Source organism: Solanum verrucosum, unplaced genomic scaffold (genome assembly GCF_900185275.1).
Source record: "Solanum verrucosum unplaced genomic scaffold, falcon-dt-bn FXZP01000060.1, whole genome shotgun sequence".
NCBI classification, from domain to species: Eukaryota; Viridiplantae; Streptophyta; class Magnoliopsida; order Solanales; family Solanaceae; genus Solanum; species Solanum verrucosum.
The window spans coordinates 889,838-912,580 of NW_026020129.1; the positions used below are offsets into that span (position 1 = coordinate 889,838).

General features: G+C 35.7%; 3 protein-coding genes and 1 pseudogene across 3 annotated transcripts; 3 read left to right on the top strand and 1 right to left on the bottom strand.

Annotated features, from left to right (window-relative positions):
• Positions 1 to 905: 905 nt before the first annotated feature.
• On the top strand, positions 906 to 11,206 carry LOC125826128 (probable protein phosphatase 2C 60). The gene is made up of 10 exons (XM_049505434.1): positions 906 to 1,028; positions 2,022 to 2,085; positions 6,415 to 6,523; positions 7,482 to 7,635; positions 8,105 to 8,230; positions 8,478 to 8,601; positions 8,715 to 8,791; positions 9,271 to 9,323; positions 9,471 to 9,525; positions 10,709 to 11,206. Exons 1-10 carry the CDS (start codon positions 912 to 914, stop codon positions 10,940 to 10,942), a joined length of 1,113 nt encoding a protein of 370 aa, XP_049361391.1. The 5' UTR covers positions 906 to 911; the 3' UTR covers positions 10,943 to 11,206.
• A 1,160-nt stretch (positions 11,207 to 12,366) lies between these two features.
• LOC125826119 (40S ribosomal protein S6-like) lies at positions 12,367 to 15,448 on the top strand. The gene is made up of 6 exons (XM_049505422.1): positions 12,367 to 12,494; positions 12,606 to 12,670; positions 14,316 to 14,373; positions 14,460 to 14,568; positions 14,659 to 14,931; positions 15,040 to 15,448. The coding sequence occupies exons 1-6, from the start codon at positions 12,489 to 12,491 to the stop codon at positions 15,276 to 15,278; spliced, it is 750 nt and encodes a 249-aa protein (XP_049361379.1). The 5' UTR covers positions 12,367 to 12,488; the 3' UTR covers positions 15,279 to 15,448.
• A 1,173-nt stretch (positions 15,449 to 16,621) lies between these two features.
• LOC125826089 (putative late blight resistance protein homolog R1A-10) lies at positions 16,622 to 19,258 on the bottom strand. Its single transcript, XM_049505390.1, has one exon. The coding sequence runs from the start codon at positions 19,256 to 19,258 to the stop codon at positions 16,622 to 16,624; it is 2,637 nt and encodes an 878-aa protein (XP_049361347.1).
• A 635-nt stretch (positions 19,259 to 19,893) lies between these two features.
• LOC125826090 (putative late blight resistance protein homolog R1A-10) lies at positions 19,894 to 22,527 on the top strand (annotated as a pseudogene).
• Positions 22,528 to 22,743: the final 216 nt, after the last annotated feature.

The following is a 22,743-nucleotide window of genomic DNA, read 5'->3' on the forward strand; positions in this document are numbered from 1 at the left end:
TACTTTTTTCAGAACCTCAACTTGATAGAATTCCACTATGGAGACCATCAGCCCAAGGAAGTTCCTTCACTTGATAGAATTTCACCATAGAGTCAAGGTATTTTCTCCACAGCTTCTACCACAATCAATATACTGCAACCCTCTTCCTTGAATCACATAGTTTCAAATCTAAACTGGATTTTGCCTATAAGTGTCTTCAGATTCCAACAAAACATGTGCATGCTTGTGTGCAAATTTATTTAGGCAAAGATAGACACTTTTGGACATTCATCTCAGCCAGTAAACGTGATGCTTGAACCTGTAAAGTGTGGACAGTGAGCTGCCGTTAAGACACTTTTGGACATTCATCCCAGCCAGTAAACGTGATACTCACCTGTAAAGTGTAGACAGTGAGCTGCCATTCTCTTCTCCAGGTGAAATTATCTCCCTTAAGATGGAAATTAATGAACTTCTGTCTGGAGGTAAGATCCAAAAATAGTTAATGTTCTCTATAATATTCTTGCACGAGGAAATCTGGAACCATTGGTTCCTCTTCTGTGCATGAAAGTTTATACGAAACCTTCTGCATCAGAAAGTTCTTCACATGAAGTAGTTGGAGAATGATCTTTAGGCATTCTTAGCGTAATTTTCTTTTCAAGATGAGTTCTTTTCCTTTTTCATCTTTTGCTTTCGTGATTCTTCAGTTGTATCTTTTCGCTAGATTGTTACTTGTTTGTATACGTCATTACTAAGATTTATATATGCTTTTACCAAATTAGATGTTTGGCCAGAAGATTCTGATTTTCTCCTTCTTAGTTCTAAGTGGTTTTGGTGATAAAAGTTCACTGCCTATGATTTTCCCATTATAAGTTCCACTTGGCTGTGTTTGTCTTAATGCTATGTCATGCTTCTCTCTGTTTCAGCTAAAAGTGATGGGTATATACCTCAGTTCCCCCAAAACAGAGAAATTCTCAGAAGATGGTGGGAATGATAGGGTAAAATATGGTTTATCATCAATGCAAGGATGGCGTGCAACAATGGAAGATGCTGTGAGTATCCCTGCCACTTACTTTAGTTGTATGCTTTGTGATGTAATTTGTGGAATGGAAATAACTTGCTTGCTTTTATTTAATTTGATGACACAATATAAAAGAGTAAATGTCCAAGAGGAAAAACACATACTATATTTTCACAGCTTTCTATCTGGGAAAAAGTAAGGATTTTGGCTTGTCTAAACGGTTCATAGGGCATGTGTTGAAGTTTATAGTTGCTTGTTCACTTTCAGACTTGAGCGATGTGACTTGTTTAAACTTTGTTTGACTTTTGTTTCTCTAGTCATTTCATCATGCTGAGCTGTAGAATTGGTTTATCTTCAGTGCTGACTGGTCTCCTCACGTGTGATATGAAGTTAAACTGATATATACTACCATGGTCATCTAGGAGTCTTGACAAACTTGCCTTTATTTTTGCCTACAACTTCAGTATAAGACTAATAAAACGTTTACATAGTGGAAAGCTTTGGTAGTGGAACTACACAATGTTCATTATGCTTGTTAATGTTTCATCCTCTTAATGATCTATCTGCAGTCCATCTCACGTGTCGGTTTAGACTCCTCCTCAAAAATATAAAAAATAGAAAAGAATAAATAAGTCAAAGAAAGCTGGCAGAATCTTCCAGTGAAAGAGAATAGGCTCAAGTTATTTGATTAATTCTAGTCAAGGTAAAATTATCTTCAGTATTCTAAAATCGCACTACAGATAAGAGTTGGAACTGTTATAGACTCAGATTATGGTATTTGCTTTGTATCAGTTTAAATATTACATCATATGGTTCATGTTATTGTGGCCTTCTGTATATAATACATGCTTATAATGGCCTTCAGTAGCTAATACATGCTTATTGTGGCCTTCAGTATCTAATATATTCTTTTCATTGACATAGATATCTGATACATGTTCTTAGTCTTTGTCTTATCATAGTGTTTTAGTTATCAATAATCCAACGTGTATGAGTTAACATTTTGTCCTTTTCCTTTGTTTAGCATGCAGCAATACCTGATTTGGATACTTCAACATCCTTTTTTGGTGTCTACGATGGTCACGGAGGTATGTATGTTGTCAGTACATGGGTTATTATTGGGATGTTATACATTGTTGCTTGGGAAAACTTGTCTTTAGCTAACAGAGGAATATAATAAATTAAAAAAATGATTTGGTGCAGCTAAGGAAATTTTACCTGGAGCACAGGCTTGTATTTTCATAATTTGTATTGTGTTCCTTGTATTTACCTCGTGTAGGAACCTGTTTTCTTTTTCGAGCAGTAAGGAACTCTTAGGTATTGAGACTTGACAATAGCTCATATCTGGACAGTTGAGCCATGAAATCATGGTTCGTATGCATCAAGCATTATATAGTGGGATGTGGTGACATTTTGCAATAGATATCTTTTACGTTCTTTCAGGTCTATTTTTGTCAGTAAGGCCATACGTTTGAACTTGGCAGAAATACATTATCGTTTTAGTGTTTTTGTTATTAATTTTAAGAAAATTGCACTGTGGAATATTTGTGATAATGGTACCTTGCAACTTTTGAGTGATTATGTAGATCCCAAGTGACCGGTGGTGGATTTCCGTTTAGAAGAAGTTGGTAATTTGCCAACTTCTTGTGTAGATCTGTGATGATTCAACTTATGAAAGTAATAAACGGTTTTTTTTCAGGACAACTTCGAGCAATCTGGGATCCTTGCTTGAAATAATGGTGTTTCGCTCAATACCAGGTTGATTAGTACAACAGAAGGGTTTTAGTCTATTGTTGGGCAATGAAACTTTTTCTCCCCGTTGTGCAGTCTCTGACTGAGCTTTGGTCTTCTGCTGTCCAGCTCTCTCTCTCTCTCTCTCTCTCTCTCGTACTCACTCTCGTGAGCTTCTCTCTCCTCTTCTCTTCAATGTCTTGTTATATAGTTTCTTTACGAAGAATTTCTCTATGATTTCAGTTCCTTCGGCGTTTGTCTTTTCCTGTTGAGCTTCAGCAAGATCTCTCTCTTTTTAATTTCATAAGCTTCTGTTGGCTAAAGCATGACATGCATATGCTTCCTCAGAAAACTGTAACTCAAATGCGTTTACAACAGTAAGTAGCCAATCAAATAGTGGATTGGTTTAATTCCAGTGTAGGCAGAAACACTAGATGATTTCTTCCCATTTGTCCAAACCTTGGTGGACAAAGTTACCCCATACTTGTGCTAGTGGTAGGTAGCAGAGGCCACATAGAATTAGTTGAGGTGCACACAAGCTAGCCTGGACACTACGGTTATTAAAAAAATCAGTAAGTAGCAAATCGAAATTTTGTGAGAAAAATCAATCTAGGGTCATTTAAACACAACATGACAAAAGAAATATGGTTATTGGCTTATTGCTACATCTTAAACAGAACTTCACATGAAATAACTGCAAATAAGCTAAAAACAAACCTGAACAAATTGTACCATGTGTCTCATGCTTAGCCAACAGAAGTTTTAGAATGAAAAAATGGTTCTTGTTGGAGCTCGAAGGGAAAAAGGCAGATGCTGTGAAAAGAACTGAAATCGGAGAGAAACTCTTTGTGAAGAAGCTAACCAACAAACATAACAGAAAAGAATTATTAAATTGTGTATTCTACATTATTGCATTGAGCCTATTTATATAATATACACTACAATCCTTTTCCATGTAGGACACTGTATAAAATCCTAATATTATTCTAACACTCCCCTTCAAGCTGGTGCATATAAGTCATGTGTACCGACCTTGTTACAGATGTAACTAATATGAAGACCAGTGAAGGATTTGGTGAAAATATCTAAAAGTTGATCACTTGACTTCACAAATTTTGTAACAGTATCTCCTGGGAGTATCTTTTGTCTTTAAAGTGACAGTCAATCTCAATGTGCTTAGTCCTATCATGAGATACTGAATTTGTTGCAATATAAAGTGGCACTTGATTATTACACAAGTTTCATCTGACTGATTTCTCCAAAATTTTAATTCTCTGAGCAACTGTTTGATCCAACTGCTCACAAGTTGCTACAACCATTGTTCAATATTTTGCTTTTGAACTAGATCAAGCAATCACATTCTGTTTCTTACTCTTCAAGGATGCCAAATTACTTCCTACTAAAACACAATATCCAAATGTAGAACGTCTATCAGATGGTGTTCCTGCCCCATCCGCATCTGTATATCCAACGATCTGTTCATGGGCTTGATCCTCGAAGAGTAGTCCATTGCCTGGAGCTGACTTATCCTTTTACATATAGGATACCTTTTACAATCATAATCCTATTCTAACAATTTTGAAGAGAAAGGGAGAGAGAAAACTGACGAGCAAGTGAAAGAGATAGAAGGAAGAAGACCAAAGCGCAAACCACATAGCTGCAGAGCCAAAGGAAAAGGGTTCACAGCTTTATTAGTAGGATTAGCCAAACTGAGTATCTAACCATTGGGCAACGGAAATACACATGTGACTGCTTTTATTACTCTGTTGCTGAACTATGGGGTTTCAAAAGGTTTGAAGCTGACAATATGGACTGAGGATATTTTAGCAAACAATTGAGAGGAGTTTTTCCCAAAAATAATTCCTTCTTTATTAATTCTTAGAATAACATTAAATTCTACCACATATGCTGCCATGCACAACAGAAATGACAAGTTGATCTTTTTCCTTTCTTTCCCATTTCACTAACACCAATCAAATTCATCAAAACCATTGCTCCCTAGGCTTTGTTCAGTGGTAAGAGCACCACATGTGATGTGTGGCTTTGGCGCATGTCACGAGTTCAAACCTTGCTATTACCAAAGCCTTGTAATTCAGTGGGAACGGGTATAGGGGTGGGCCCATTATCTTCTGAGTTTCCAGTCATCCCTCAGTGAATTTCTTGGTTATAAAAAAAATCATCAATTCTTCTGCAAAAATGAACATTGAATAGCAATTTGTGCTTTCATTTTTGCTTTTTTCACTGTCCTCTTTTGCTGACACATTTCCCAAATGTTTTTTCACAATACATCAAAAGACACTTTACATTTTGAAGCTATTGCAATTCTTCAGGGTGGGTGGAAAGAGGATACTTCAAGGTCAATTAAGGGGAAAAAGGAAAAGTAAGATAGGACCTTCCGATATCATCAGGTTGGGTATTCAATGAGGCAACTGAAGTGTTCTGTGGTAGATATTTAGGTAATAGTTCAAAACTGGAAGTTATAGTTAGGAGAATGTTTATTCAGAAATAAACTCAAGGTGACGTGTTATGACTGTATCAGGATCTTCTCTTATTTGAGCAGTGAACTTGAATCTTTGGTAACCTGTTTATGGGTTTTGTTAAAGAATGACAAAAGTCCCACATTGGTGGTTAATGAGATGGGTGGACTCTTTATAAGGTTTTGGGCAATCCTCCTCCTTTTGAGCTAGCTTTTGGGGTGTGAGTTAGGCCTAAGGCCTAATTTAACGAGCATCTCACCCAATGTTGGGACCCCCAAAAATCAAAATTGCCCATGCACCAGATGCTAAGCACTAGGCGTGAGGTGGGGCGTTAAAGAATGACAAAACTCCCAGATTGGTGGTTAATGAGATGAGTGGATTCCTTATAAGGCTTGGACAATCCTCCTCCCTTTGAGCCAACTTTTGGGGTGTGAGTTAGGCCTAAGACCTAATTTAACAGGTTTCAAGTAGGAGTTCGGGAAATGTTAGTTTGGACGAGTTGATGCCGTTTGTCCTATGACTTGATCATATAGATAATATTTATGTCTGCTTGAACAAGCAATATCCCTTCAATGGGGATATCGACTCTTGATGCATGACTGATGACACTAACATCTATCCTTTTCATTCCTTCAATAACTGATGATTTGTCCCCTCTGAAGCTACATTCTTTAGAATTGAAATCTGGTCATGGGTCTACTATATTCCTACGTTCTATTCTTTCATTTAGTTTATACTGTTTTATGTGATTCTTCATGTTTGTGGGTGATTCCACTGCTAGATTATGATTGTTCGCATAATGTTCCTTTGTGAAGGTGAGCCTGAGAGTTGTAAATTTGGAGGTCTTAGAATGATATTCTTGCTTGGCATAAGTTGTATTATCTGTGACCCTTGCCTGCATGTACTCCCTATTCTTTGTTTTATATGGTGGTGTTAGGGATGTAACTGCAATAGATTTGATCTGGCAGGCTTGAAATTAATTCATGCAATAGAGGTTACTAAAGAAGCTTCGATATCCCCAAAAGTACCAATTCAAATCCAAGTTCTTATTCATGCTTATTAAACAGTAGACACTTTAGTCTTTGATACTTTTCCTGCTCTAGAAAGATAAGGTTGCTACTATAATCAAGCTTCTTGAAGAACATTTTAAGCAACTACTTCTGTGACTTCCTGATCTAACCATATAATTGAACATTTCATAAATTACAGGTAAAGTTGTTGCTAAATTCTGTGCCAAGTATCTACATCAACAAGTGCTCAAGCATGAAGCATATTTACATGGTGATATAGGAACTTCGGTCCAGAAAGCCTTTTTCAGGTTAATTGCTTGAGGCTTTGGGTTCTAGAATTGACTATATAACATCCTGATAACTCTATGGGTGTCTTTTAGTGTTGAATTATTTACTTTCTTTTAATGTTTAATTATTTAAACAGAGACTGATTCTGCATGTATGTTTTCATGGGCCATTTTCAAGTAGCATCTTTTTTTGGTACGGGATAAGAAGGCTACTAGGAGGGATTCATGAAAACATACACTACTTTCCTTGTAGCTACATAGTAGTTAATGTTAGTGGTGTTCATTGTTGTAGTAATTTTCAACTTTGATCTATATACTCTTAAGTTTGCTCTGTGCATTTGATATTTCTGGTTTAAAATTGGAATAGATTGAGAATGACTCACTCCTGTTTGGGTTAGATTACTTGAATTGTTTGCTGACTCACTGGATATACTAATAATTTAATATTTTGTATTTGATAGATGATATGTTTAAGTCCTGTTTCATGGAAATTGCATTTTATTCCTTATATTTCTTTTCCCACAAGTTGAAAGCTTGTACGGGTACTATGATGGTGCTCATCACTTAACATATTAAATCCTTGACATTTCCAAACAAATGGAAAACTGATGTGGCATTGTATTGTCATATTTTCGAATTTGGTAAGAAGTACTCATTCCATCCATTTTTTGTGGCACACATTTTTTTAGTATGTCTCAAAATGATTATAACACTTTTGGAAACCATTTGATCTTATGATCCCCATTTAACCTTAAATCTTAATGACATGACTTGTTGTGATCCACTTTGCATAAAAGTAAAACATACATGTCCAAATAATCCCAACTGATTGGTATCATCGCCTATACACATATTTTCCTTTCGTTATGCCCTACCTTGCGCTACATCTGCATGGATGTCGTTTGCACTATGAAATCATTAATTGCTTTTATGCTTCCAAAGTATGTTATGAGACGTTATTTTTCTGTTCCTGATGCAGAATGGACGAGATGATGCGCGGTCAGAGAGGATGGAGAGAGCTGGCTGCACTGGGGGATAAATTAAACAAGTTCACGGGTATGATAGAGGGCCTTATTTGGTCTCCAAAAAATGGTGATGGAAACAACCATGTTGATGATTGGGCATTTGAGGAGGTACCTGCTGTGCTCGAGGATATTGAGTTTCAATGAAATAAAATAACGTGCCTGTCTCTCCTTTTTATCTTTTCAGTTGATAAAACCATTTTGAAATGGAGATTGGGGTATTTAATTGAGAATATTTAAAGCTTTCCAAGTGTTAGTTTCACAATTTTCATGGACTACTGTACTCTTACTAATGCTTCCTTTTAGAGGTAAGGGAAGGAAGTTTAAAAATGGATACTTACTCTAAACTAAGAGGTTGGAACCATGCATCAAAGTTGATCCTGTTCAATAAGTGATTGATTGAATTGAACACTTGCTACTTTTAGAAATGGGGCAAAGCTGTAGTAATGAGATCATTCCCCTGAAATTGTACATACTTATATAGTACTTCAGCATGTCACCTCGCCCCATCTGCACATCACTATTGTTGTAGACATTGTTTAATTGGTTTGTGGCTAAGTGTTTGTGATATTGATACCAGGGGCCTCACTCTGATTTTTCTGGACCTACTTCTGGATGCACAGCTTGTGTTGCAATCCTTAGAGAGAACCAACTCATTGTTTCAAATGCTGGTGACTCTCGCTGTGTCATTTCAAGGAAGGGCCAGGTAATGTGCCATCTTTTAGATATTTAATAGAATGTTTCTTCTCCTCTGAAAGTGGATTTTTTTGTGTCTAAAGTTATTTTTGTACTAGCCCAGCATGCCACGTCTTTGCACTAGCTATCTCTGGGTCAAGTCTTGTGGCCCCAATTTGGATGCGTATATTTTCAATAGGATGTAATGTTAAAGTTTTCTTGTTTAAACCTTAACGTGAATATAAAGGACGGATATCAAATATGTCCCCTTTTTGCAGGCATACAATTTATCGAGGGATCATAAACCTGATCTTGAGGTTGAGAGAGAGAGAATCTTAAAAGCTGGTGGTTTTATTCATGCAGGACGTGTGAATGGAAGTCTAAATCTTGCAAGAGCTATAGGTATTATTCCTGTTTGTTGTGGACCTTTAATATTCTATTAAAAAGCTAGCTGCCATGAAAAAGCAGTTTGAAACTTTACTAATGTTATTTGGCTCGTTTTATATTAATTGCAGGTGACATGGAATTCAAGCAGAACAAGTTTTTGCCAGCTGAGAAGCAAGTTGTAACTGCTAATCCAGATATAAACACTGTACGTTCCTTCAGTTCTTCATATATCACACAATTTGTTCTAATGATAACTTCGAGACATGACTGTTTCTCAAGAAAGTCAGATCCAATTTTTCTTGTTTGTTTGGCAACATATCTTACTCTTTCTGGGGCCAAGAAGCAACAAGGCACTAAATAACAGCTTTTTCTTTACATGTGCCTCTAGGCTATCTTCTGTTATCCCTTAAAGTGTGTTTCTAACTTCTGCATGAAAATCATAATATAAAGCTGATATTGAGATAAAAGAGGAGAATATATATAGTCTACAATGATTCATACGGCTGATCCCAACTCTTTTGGGGTTGAGGATTGATTGATTGATTGATTGATTCTTTCTTACTTGCCTTCAACTCCCAGCCACCCACCCTCTGCGCTCTTTCCTATGTTCCTTTGATAACATGTAATGTTGCTAATTTTACCTTTCTCAAAAACATGTTCTAATATGCTCTGTTCTCTGATTAGGTTGAGTTGTGCGATGATGATGATTTTATTGTGCTAGCTTGTGATGGTATATGGTATGCATTCTAGACTCTTCTTTTATATTTGGGACTCAAAACAAAAATATTAGATGTTCTTCATAGTTTACTTGGTTGATTTTCAGATTTCATATTAACAATTTTTTTGTTTACATATCTGATTTTTGTGCGTCTGTTTCTTCTCAGGGACTGCATGTCCAGCCAGCAATTGGTGGATTTTATACACGAGCAGCTGAAGTCGGTCAGTCTGAGAGCACACTTTTCTTCATTTGAATTGGTGTGAACTTTTGATGAAAGTCCTGTTTGGGAAGTCAGCTATTAAATAATGGGATAATTGAGTCATCTAAAGTTAATTATATTTATGGTTTCTGGAAGGTATCAATGGCCTAAGACTAACAATTAGAAATTACAACAACTACACCTCAGTCAGCTATATAAATCCTCATTGACCATATTTTTTTTTAATTACTTTTTAACGACCGTGGTGTCCGGGCCAGCTAAATCCTCATTCACCGTATTTCTCCATTTAAACTCATCTTATGCCATAATCATACCAAATAGAAGCAGAAGTAAAAAATAAGGTGAATATATATATATATAGAAGTAGAAAAAGCAATGCTGAAAAATGTCAGAAGGTACGTATTTCAGGAAGGTTGTATGTACATAACAATGACATTGCAACTAGTGAAGCCTGATATAGGAATAGTTCACAGAAAAAAAGGTTTGCATTTTACATGATACCATTTTGCTATTAAAAGTGGCAAAAGCCTGAGAGACAAATCGAATTATGTTTCCACTAATTTTTCTGTGGCAATCTGTAAACATTTGCATAGTAAATTAGTAAAGCAATAATGAAGGACCTGTACTATCTGACATTTTATTTGCATATTAATAGAGTATTAAAGGCTTCTGTTTTAGCTAGTATTATGTGCTTATATACAGATTATTATGTTCATGTGTGGTCCCATGTCTACCTCCACGAGGTAGTGGTAAGGTCTGCGTACACTCTATCCTCCCCAGACCCCACCTAGTGGGATTTCACTGGGTATGTTGTTGTTGTTGTTGTTGTATGTGTGGTCCCATGTAGCTGAACGTTTTGGCTGTTGATTTTTTATAATGTTTGAGAAATGGGTGAATAAATAGAACAAAATCAAAACATGCATTCACTTTTTGAAATAGTATTATTTTCTATAAGGCAAAAAGAGTTCGCCCAACTAATGAAGCTCAATGTGTTTCAATTGCTTTCAAGTGATTACTTACATGAATCAGTAAAACTGAATCATCAATATCCTTGGAATGTATAGGAATAACTCATTTGCTTTCTCATATCATTGGCTAGGGCTTCCGTTAAAGTGAAGACCAGAGATAAAATATTCTTGTGTACACTCTAAAATACAAACTGACGGAGAAAGTTTGATTTGTAGGAAAGCAAGCTTTCTGCAGTATGTGAAAGAGTTCTGGACAGGTGTTTGGCACCTTCTACTGCTGGAGGTGAAGGATGTGACAACATGACAATGATTTTGGTGCAATTCAAGAAACCTTTTCAGTCTGGGGCTTCTTTAGTTGAAGAACTCCCAGCTTCTAACGAGAAACTCCCTGCTCCCAGTGAGGCTACTAACACTGAAACAATACCAGCAGAGAGTGGATCTAGTTCATAGCCCTTGCTCACCGTTGTGGATCTGATGCTTCCAAGTCTGCAATTGTACATGATTGTTTTAATCTGTATGGACATATATTTTGCTTTTTTTGCTGCTGGTTGTCATTGCATTTGTATTATAATTACTGGGATGGATTGTATAGATTACTTGACCACATGTTGATCATTTCATGTACCCAATTGTTTACTCAAGTGACTTCTAGGTTGTGTCTGGGGTGATCTAAACACTTCTACAGAAGAAATTGATCTTACCATGAATTTCAATTTTATATGTAACAAAGTCAATTACATAGAGTTTTGCAAGTTTAGTCGCTTCAAACAAACCTTGGCCTCACCTTTGTCAAAACCGACTACAAGTTAAATATTTTGGTAAAGTTGAATAACTAATTCTTATGCCAATTTTCTGTAATTTGTGATATCATATGATACAGTCGTACAACAAATAACAATAGCATATCCAATGAAATCCCCTCAAGTGAGATCTGGGGAGGGTAGTATGTATGCAAACATTACCACTACCCCGTGGAGGTAGATAAAGTGTTTCTTAAAGATCTTAGGCTTAATATGCATTGAATATTTAATAATTTTCAATAGAATAAATAAGATTTTTCGTGGTAACTTTACAGGCTGAAAAAGTCATTTGGACAATCATATTCCTAGATTAAAACAGGAAACAATTTAAAATACAGAAACATAATAAAATGTTCCTGGAGTTAGAACTAACATATATAATTCAACATTTCAGAAAATATTTTTGGATTTTAAACCTTTAAAAATTTGAACTCCATATATCGTCATAGGAGTTTGAACTAATTATGTGGTTTAGCTAGGGAACTTTTTATCTAGAATATTTTTTATAGTAATAAGTAATTATTTTTCAATTACATTTGATATCCTAATTTTGACGCTGTCATTTAATTTATCTTCATTTTAAAAACTTTTTGGCACATGTCCCACTTGACCTACATTGAGATCTAAAATTAGGCATAACAAACTTTGACCTCAGACGTTGTGTCTGAAGTTTCAAATAGATAAAGTTCATGTCCATATGGTGAAGTTCAATATTCACATATGGCGGAAGTTTAATCATTTTTGCTTGATTTAAGCTAAATTGTTGTTCAATCATTTTTGTCTAACATTCAGCCAAATTGTATGATTCAGTCATTTTTGTTTGGCTTCAGTAAAAGTGATTAAACCTCAATCATACATAAATTCAGATATCGTATTTGAAGTTTGATTAATTATTTTTTCCAAAAAAAGACAGATGTAAATTGACGGTGTCAAAATAGGCTGCCCCGCGAAATTTATTTTTTCCGAAAAAGAACCTAGCTGCAGAAAGGCCGTAAAGTAGACTTGAGGCCCTACAAATAGCCCAAAAGCTAAAAAGCCCATTATGAAAACAAATTGTTGATGAGAATAGGCCCAAAGCCCAAAAAAGTAGCAGTAGAGTATATGAGATGAAAGTTTGTTCACTGTCAAAACCCTAAGAGAGAAGAAGAGAAAGGCACCTACTTGTTCTTCATTTTCATCTTCGCCGCCTTCCGAAGATGAAGGTATACCGCAGCTTTTTTCTCTTTTGTTGATTGGATTAGATAAGCTATGTATGTATATGTTTGGTTTTCAATATATGCATTTTGATTTTTTTGTGTGTTTTTGTTTTGCAGTTCAACATTGCAAATCCGACCACTGGTTGCCAGAAGAAGCTCGAGATTGACGATGACCAGAAACTGTAATTAGCTCATCTTATCTCCATTTTTATTTGAGTTTGTATCCTTCTTCATTTTCTGTTTGTTTGTATAATCGTTGTTATAGCAATTATTAATAATGCCACTACTACTACTATTACTATAGTGTTTATCTTCTAATATGAAGTTTTTCGATTTCGCTTTGTTTTAGAAAAGGAATTATATAGATTTGTTTTGTTGAGATAGTAATTGTATTATGTTCGTTAAGCCTTTCATGATCCATTTGAAAGGCTTAAAGTACCAAACGTTATGAATTCCGCTTGATAGTAACAGTTGGCCTTGCGTGCTTAATGCTTAAAATAGTTTCTGCTTCTTTGATTTATATGTATCGTGTGGATAGTCCGCTTGTTCTATCTAATCGTATGTGTTCGGTTTGGGTGTTTGTTACCATTTACCAATGTTATGTTATATTTCTTTCATAATGCTATGTTTTTCTATTACGCTATTTTTTCAATTCAGCTCCATTCTTTTCCCTATTAGACATATCCACCTCAAATTTCTGCATTGTTTGCTGTTACCTTCTTGTATCCCTTGTATCATTCTCCATCTACATTATTTATGCTGATTTTGGGTTTTCCATTTTGTTTTTGGTTAATGTCATTATTTATTGCTTGAATTTAACAACTTGAAATATTTACAAGTAATAAGTAGCTATAAATCTGGTAAATGATGTTTTGTAGTTTATTTTTATAATAAGCATTGATAAACCTAATATTCACAAGGTTCATAAATTTATTACCTACTATCTAAGTTGCCCAAACTCTTCATAAAATCCTCCAAAAGTAGTGCATTTTTGGAGGATCCGACATGGGTGCGGCGACAATTTTGGAGAGTCCGAGCAACTTAGCTTATGATACAATCAAACCAAACAATAAAACCACATCAAATGAATCAAGCTATTCAAATGTTGTCTCTACAAAACAATACAATATGTTATGAATATTGAGTAACAACCATCCAACAAGTTATTGATTAAAAAAATAGCCACCCAAACAAGCCATTATTGACTGAAGTCTGGCCTAAAAATTTTGGTCCATGGTGGTATACTTTTTTGAAGAATGATAGCTATTGTTCCACTGTTGGTAATTGCTTGGAAACCTTGATTTGCTTTCACAAGATGATGTACCTTGAGGATATTTGTTTATGTTGTTGGAGCTGGACACGAATAGTTATGGAATCTATATGTATGTGCTCATGGGCTTTATCTTTTGAAAGCATCACTAGACTATAAATACAAATGACAGTTATATTAAATTTGAAAAACTATGAATGTATCACTGAGTACAATTTAGAAATCAATACTTTAGTATAAGAATAAGCAATTTACATCGGTTGAACTTGGTTGACATGTTCTTTTACTTTATTCATTACACTTAAAATATTTCAATTATTCTGTCTGTTAGTACATGTATCTACAGTTTATTTCCTTGCATTACAAATTGAATTGTGTATTTTTTTGTCATTGACAGCACAGTGATTACTTGTAACTGTTTTAGCTTGGTATGTAGCTGTTAATAGATTTTGTTGCAGTTTGTATGTTGCATTTTTCAGTATGCTCATTATTTTGCATTTGCACACCACTTAGGTAGTTTATATTCGTGTTATCTAACCTAATATCTGGAAATGCAGTCGAGCCTTTTTTGACAAAAGGATCTCCCAAGAGGTCAGCGGAGATGCCCTGGGTGAGGTAAGTTTCTGGTGCATATATTCTATAACTTTCTTGGTGGTACTTTATATGAGTTTATTCGAAAAATGTTGCTCTTATGACGGCAGGAGTTCAAGGGTTATGTGTTCAAGATCATGGGAGGATGTGACAAGCAAGGTTTCCCCATGAAGCAGGGAGTTCTAACTCCAGGCCGTGTTCGCCTTTTGCTGTACCGAGGTACTTGTGCTTGATATTCTCTTAAAGTTGGTGCCTATTTGCTGTGAATAACTTTTTGGTTTAACTATCTAATTCGTTTATATAAAATAGGTACTCCTTGTTTCCGGGGACATGGTAGGAGAAATGGTGAGCGCAGAAGGAAATCTGTCCGTGGATGCATTGTTAGCCCTGACCTTTCTGTTCTGAATCTTGTTATCGTGAAAAAGGGTGAGAATGATCTGCCTGGACTGACTGACACTGAGAAACCAAGGATGAGAGGACCCAAGAGAGCTTCAAAGATCAGAAAGCTCTTTAACCTTTCCAAGGAAGATGATGTCAGGAAGTATGTCAACACCTACCGCAGAAATTTCACTACCAAATCTGGTGAGTTTTCTCCTTTATAGCTACTCATCAGGTCCCTAGTCTATTCTGTATTCAAATTATAGCAGTTTGGACATGTTCTCAATGCTATTATGATGCGTTGTGCAACAGGGAAAAATGCGAGCAAGGCTCCTAAGATTCAGAGGCTCGTGACACCATTGACTCTGCAAAGAAAGAGGGCAAGAATTGCTGACAAGAAGAAGAGAATTGCCAAGGCCAAGTCAGAGGCAGCTGATTATCAGAAGCTTCTTGCTTCAAGGTTGAAGGAACAAAGAGAAAGGCGTAGCGAGAGTTTGGCTAAGAAGAGGTCTAGACTCTCTGCAGCTTCTAAGCCATCCATTGCCGCTTAGTACTCTGGAATGTAATTCCTGCTATTTTTGGGTCTGGTTTTAGTTATTGTTGGATGTAGTACTACATGGTTTTGGTAAATTTTGAGCATTTCTGATATTGAGTCTGATAGTACTTTAAGATTGAAGTTTCTTTTGTTACTTGACAATCTTCTGTTTTTATGTTTTTCTTGTTCTGGCTACTTTGAAAAATTTACCATGTTTTCAGTCTATTGGATATGCACCAGATGATTAAAGAGAGGTACTACATGACACAATGCTTTCACCCTTTTGATTCCTGTGACTTAACAATTCAGGATTACATTGCCTTACCTTCATGGTATATTTATGACTGACCTAAATTTCTTAGCAAACATTTTTCTAAGAGAAGAATCGATAATTCTATCGTACCAGTTCTCCAAGATATTATGGGAATTTGTACAGTAATGAAAATAGAGTTCAAATTTTATGTAAAGACAATGTAAAAAGTAGTTGGACAATCTGTTCATCTTTACTTAATAAGGATTCATTGGTAACCTAGAATACATGTTAAATTATGAGGCCTGGGATAGGTTGGTATTATGTTTCGAGACTTGTTGGCATGATTGGGACCTGAGGGACTCGGGTGAGTTTAGGAAACACAGCTGAGTGCAGATCTGAAACCTGGTGCAGTGCAAATGCAATCACCAGATTTAAACATGTATATAGAGTTTGAGCCAAAGCTACTAGGTTCTGTAGAACTCGTAACCACTCTACTCCCGATTCTTACCTAACTAGTGTAGTAATTCTTTCCTATGGACTAATTGGAAAAAGAGTAGAAAGATCTCTCTACTCTTTCCTATGCTACCATATATCATATGATTCTACACAAAAACCTACTTTCTTGTAGAGTCGGAACTACAATCATCACCCTTTGCTAAAAAGTTATATTGTATATATATATAGATCAAATATTACTTTACATACATATATGTCAAATCTTGCGCAACAATTAGTTGAAGAGATTTCACAAATTGGCAAGACATGCTTGTTCCTAAAACAAAATCTAACAAAGGATAATAACATAAAAGAAAATGTTGTATTTTTTGAAGACAACTTAAGCCCGGAGGAGAATACTTGTTGTCAGCTTCTATCCTCTATTCCTATCCGAGTCTATCTTTCAGAGAGAACCTACCTTCAAACAAACTTATACTGTCAGATTGTCCCTCAAAATAAGCATCAGTCCCCTGCATATATTCAAGATAAAAGCAGAATTCATAACTGTAAGTTCAAGTAAGTAAAATGTTGCAAAGATGGACTAATTATTAGTATGATTAATGAAACCTTTTTTTTTTTTTTTTTGGAGAAATGTAAACTTACATTGAGTGCTATATATTGATGTAGACCTTAAGGCAATTGTTTCCCATGTCCTCTTGTTCTTGTTCTATCTTTCTTGCAGATTCCTCAGCAAGAGTGCTGCAATTATGTAACTCGATTGACTCCAAACTACAAATTTCTCCAAAATCTATTGGAATTTCCTTAAGCTTTTTGCATTCCTTCAGAACAAGGCGTTTTAGATTTGGGAAGTTATCACTGCTAGCTTCCCAATGCTCAAGATTTACGTTGCAAAATAACAAAAACTCTAGGCTTTGGAATTTGTCTTCATCATTCAATCTCCATACATTACGAATGGCTGTATGATTTTTAACTTTGAGCTCTTCAAGATTTGGCAACATAACAAGAGTTGATATATCTTTCCAAGTAAAATTATGACAGCCAGCTAAAGTCAACCTCTTAAGTGATGTTGGGAAAGACAGTGTCCGCACACACCAAGATAAATTGATGACACACTTCAATGCTTCGAGTTTTGTTAAGCTGGACATATCAATGAGGCGATTGGCCCTATCCCCGGTTCTGAATGAAGTTTTATATTGGATGATCAATCTCTTTACATTGGGAATGTTAGAAAAGACTTCATTTGTACAACTGGTTAAAGAGAGATTATAAAGTTCCTCTACATTTGGCATCCCTATCACAAGATGCTTATTTAGGATACTTTTTCTTCCAGGACTAGGTAAATAGCATGCTTCCCTTATATGTATACACCTCAAATTCTTCATCATCCATATCTTCTCTGGTAAAGTTGTATAACCATATTCTCTCTCATATATTAGAGTTTGCAAATTATGAAGCTCTGCGATTGATGCAGGAGGATTGTCATAACATCGAATTTGGAGAAATCTCAGATGAAATAATCTTGTAATTACAAGTGGAAATGAACGAAAATATTCATATTCATGGAATACGGCCAATACCCTGAGAAGCTTGAAATGGGAGAAAGCTTCAATGTATACTCTCAACAAAAAATTAGGAAATATGTAGATAGATCTGGCAACTGATGGTAATAGATCGCAACGATAAATAGCTTTATAACCGTAATTTTTTTGAAAACTGAAATGCCTCTGTGAAGAAACAGTAGGGACTATTTTAGCTGTCTCAACATACATAAACTTTGTCAGTTCAACTTCAGTCAAACAGAATTCACGCAGTAGATCATGCATTCCACATGCTTTTATCTCACCATTGAATCTCTTTTTTCTAACCATTATCAAATTCCTGCTGATAAGATCCTCCAGATAATCTTCTGCCACTTCACTCAAACTTTTATCACTTCCAGGCCTCCTTATAAAACCTTCTGCGATCCATAATTGAATCAATCTCCAAGTTTCAACTTGATAATCCTCTGGGAAACCACCCATAGAAAGAAAGCAAGGTTTGAGGTGATTAGGCAAGTGGTGATAACTCAAACCGAGCACTCCTAAGCATTTATCTGGATGACTAGAAATGATTTCACCTAAGGTTCGGGCAACATCCATCCAACTTCCTAATGTCCTGGACACTTTAGAAAGATGTCCTGCAATCACTGAAATTGTTAAGGGTAGTCCTTGGCATTTTCCCGCTATTTTCTTTCCAATTTCTTCCAACTCAGGAGGATGACAATCATTTGGTCCAAACAATTTATCACAAAGTAACTTCCAACTTTTTTCTAAATTCAAGAGGTTCATCTCATGAGGGCTAATAGGATTTGCATACATTGCTACCTTTGTTTCCCTAGTAGTCAATAAGATTCGACTCCTATTGTTGTAATCAGGAAATATACCTCTTAAGCTATCCCAAACATCCGTACTCCAAATATCATCAACAACAACAAGGTATCTTGGACCCTTTAGGCTTTTCTGCACCAGGTCGGCTAACTCATTGTCATCCTTTACATCATAATCTTTTTTTATGTCAATATTTGTATGCTTCGAAATGCAATGTAAAGCCTGTAACAACACATTTCTTCTTCCAAATTCTTGAGATATTGTAATCCAAACACGAATGTCAAAATGATACCTGAGTTTTAGATGATCATAAGCTTTTCTAGCGAGTGTTGTTTTGCCAATGCCACCCATGCCTGATATTGTGACAATGTCTAGATCCGACAACTGTTCTGTCAGTCTTTCAACTATTATCTCCAGGTCATCATCAAGTCCGTGCACGATATCATCTTCCAAATGTTGCAGCTTTGGGTTGCTTCTAGAAGAAGTGCTAATCAAGGAATCCCCATCAGATTCAAGAATTTGATCATCATAAGTGTTTGTGGTAAACTCAGAAACAATCTCCATCACTTCATTCTTTTGTGTATCGAGTTTTTCAACAACGGATAGCAAATTCTTGTGTAGTAAACTTGTAGGCGTAATTCCAAATGTCCAGCTTAAGTCTTCCATGATTTGATAAATCGTCAGCTCAACAACATCTTCTGTATAACTAGCAGAAGCTTTTATTTTTTCCTCCAAAGATTTAATTTTTTCTGGATCAAATCTACTCTTTCTAGTTTCCTCAACAACATTTTGAAAATATTCAGCAGTAACAAGAAGGGATTTGAGCGTTTTAACCATTTTACCTTGAATGAGATCTGGATGGCTCTGCTGTAGTTGCTCAAGAGTTTGAAGAAGAGAAATTACAGCTGTATAAGCTTCCATCAAATTAATACTCAAAATAAGAAAGTATAAAACAAAGATTTTCACTTGAAATACTCTTCACAAGATCAAAAGGACACAGATTTGAACTTAGTATCACAATATAAAACTACTCAGCTATTTCAACTATGTTTCTCTCAATATTTAATCCCACAACTTGCTGTATACACCATTTAATTAATTTCCAACACCACCTTAGCTTAGTGTTTATCCCTAAATTATCAGACTTAACTATTAAAATAAAACAAAGTCAGAGGAGTAGGTGTAATATAATAATTCTCCCATCCACTTTCATTTGATTATTTCGATATCTTTATATCAACTTATCAAACACTAATAAAATGAAAATGGATGGGAGAATTATTATATTAAACCTACTCCTCTGACTTTGTTTTTCTTTTAATAGTTAAGTCAGCTAATTTGGGGATAAACACTATGATAAGGTGGTGTTGGAAATAAATTAATTGGTATTATACAACAAGTTGTGGGATTAAAGATTGAGAGAAAGACAGTTGAGAAAGCTGAGAATTTTTTATATTGTGATACTAAGTTTTCAAGTCTCTCTATCCTTTTGATCTTGTGAAGGGTATTTCAAGTGAAAATCTTTGTGTTACTTTCTTATTTTGAGTACTAATTTGATGGCAGCTTATACAGCTGTAATTTCTCTTCTTCAAACTCTTGAGCAACTTCACCAGAGCCATCCAGAACTCATTCAAGGTCAAATGGTTAAAACGCTCGAATCCCTTGTTACTGCTGAATATTTTCAAAATGTTGTTGAAGAAGCTAGCAAGAGTAGATTTGATCCAGAAAAAATCAAATCTTTGGAGGAAAAAATAAGAGCTTCTGCTAGTTATACAGAAGATGTTGTTGGGCTGACGATTTATCAAATCATGAAAGACTTGGGCTGGATATTTGGAATTACACCTACAAGTTTACTACCCAAGAATTTTCTTTCAGTTGTTGAAAAAATCGATACACAAAAGAACGAAGTGATGGAGATTTTTTCTGAGTTTACCTCAAGCACTCATGATGATCAAATTCTTGAATCTGATGGGGATTCCTTGATTAGCAACCCAACGCTGCAACATTTGGAAGATGATATCGTGCACGGACTTGATGATGACCTGGAGATAATAGTTGAAAGACTGACAGGACAGTTGTCGGATCTGGACATTGTCACAATATCAGGCATGGGTGGCATTGGCAAAACAACACTCGCTAGAAAAGCTTATGATCATCTAAAACTCAGGTATCATTTTGACATTCATGTTTGGATTACAATATCTCAAGAATTTGGAAGAAGAAATGTGTTGTTAGAGGCTTTACATTGCATTTCAAAGCATACAAATATTGACATAAAAAAAGATTATGGTGTAAAGGATGACAATGAGTTAGCCGACCTGGTGCAGAAAAGCCTAAAGGGTCCAAGATACCTTGTTGTTGTTGATGATATTTGGAGTACGGATGTTTGGGATAGCATAAGAGGTATATTTCCTGATTAGAACAATAGGAGTCGAATCTTATTGACTACTAGGGAAAAATAGGTAGCAATGTATGCAAATCCTATTAGCCCTCATGAGATGAAACTCTTGAATTTAGAAAAAAGTTGGAAGTTACTTTGTGATAAGGTGTTTGGACCAAATGATTGTCATCCTCCTGAGTTGGAAGAAATTGGAAAGAAAATAGCGGAAAAATGCCAAGGACTACCCTTAGCAATTTCAGTGATTGCAGGACATCTTTCTAAAGTGTCCAGGACATTAGGAAGTTGGATGGATGTTGCCCGAACCTTAGGTGAAATCATTTCTAGTCATCCAGATAAATGTTTAGGAGTGCTCGGTTTGAGTTATCACCACTTGCCTAATTACCTCAAACCTTGCTTTCTTTCTATGGGTGGTTTTCCATAGGATTATCAAGTTGAAACTTGGAGATTGATTCAATTATGGATCGCAGAAGGTTTTATAAGGAGGCCTGAATGTGATAAAAGCTTGGCTGAAGTGGCAGAAGATTATCTGGAGGATCTTATCAGCAGGAATTTGATAATGGTTAGAAAAAAGAGATTCAATGGTGAGATAAAAGCATATGGAATGCACGATCTACTGCGTGAATTCTGTTTGACTGAAGTTGAACTGACAAAGTTTATGTATGTTGAGACAACTAACATAGTCTCAACTGTTTCTGCACAGAAGCATTTCAGTTTTAAAAAAAAACGCGGCTACTCAGCTATTGATCATTGCAATCTATTACCATCAAATGCCAGATCTATCTACTTATTTCCTGACTTTATGTTCAGAGTAAACATTGAAGCTTTCTCCCATTTCAAGCTTCTCAGGGTATTGGCCGTATTCCATGGATATGAATGTTTTCGTTCATTTCCACTTGTAATTACAAAATTATTTCATCTGAGATATCTCCAAATTCGATGTATTGGCAATCTTCCTGCATCAATTGCAGAGCTTCAGAATTTGCAAACTCTAATATATGAGAGAGAATATGGTTATACAACTTTACCAGAGAAGATATGGATGATGAAGAACTTGAGGTGTATACATATGGGGGAAGCCAGCTATTTACCTAGTCCTGGAAGAAAAAGTATCCTAAATAAGCATCTTGTGATAGGGATGCCAAATGTAGAGGAACTTTCTAATCTCTCTTTCTCCAGTTGTACAAATGAAATCTTTTCTAACATTCCCAATGTAAAGAGATTGATCATCCAAAATACACCTTTATTGACAACCTTGGATAGGGCCAATCGCCTCATTGATATGTCCAGTTTAACAAAACTCGAAGCATTGAAGTGTGTCACCTACTGTTTTTGGTCTGGGCGGAAACTGATCTCCATCAAACAGTCTTTCCCAATATCACTTAAGAAGCTGACTTTAGCTGGCTGGTTTTCATTTCCTTGGAAAGATATGTCAACTCTTGTGATGTTGCCAAATCTTGAAGAGCTCAAACTTAAAGATCATGCAGCCGATGGTGATGTATGGAGATTGAGTGATGAAGACAAATTCCAAAGCCTAAAGTTTTTGTTATTTCGCGACATAAATCTTGAGCATTGGGAAGCTAGCAGTGATAACTTCCCAATTCTAAATCGCCTTGTTCTGAAGGAATGCAAACACCTTAAGGAAATTCCAAAAGATTTTGGAGAAATTTGTAGTTTGGAGTCAATTGAATTACATAATTGCAGCACTCTTGCTGAGAAATCTGCAAGAAAGATAGAACAAGAACAAGAGGACATGGGAAACAATTGCCTTAAGGTCTACATCAATATATAGCACTCAATGTAAGTTTTACATTTCTCAAAAAAAAAAAAAAAGGAAGGCACAATACATAAACGTGTTCTTTAACTTGGCCTCAACTAACATCTATGCCCTCTAACATTTGATTTACACAAGTAGGTACTTAAACTTGTATAAAACTGAATAAATAGACACATTCAATCTATGTGGCGTCCTACATGGCAATTTTGTGTATTATGCATGTAGGACGCG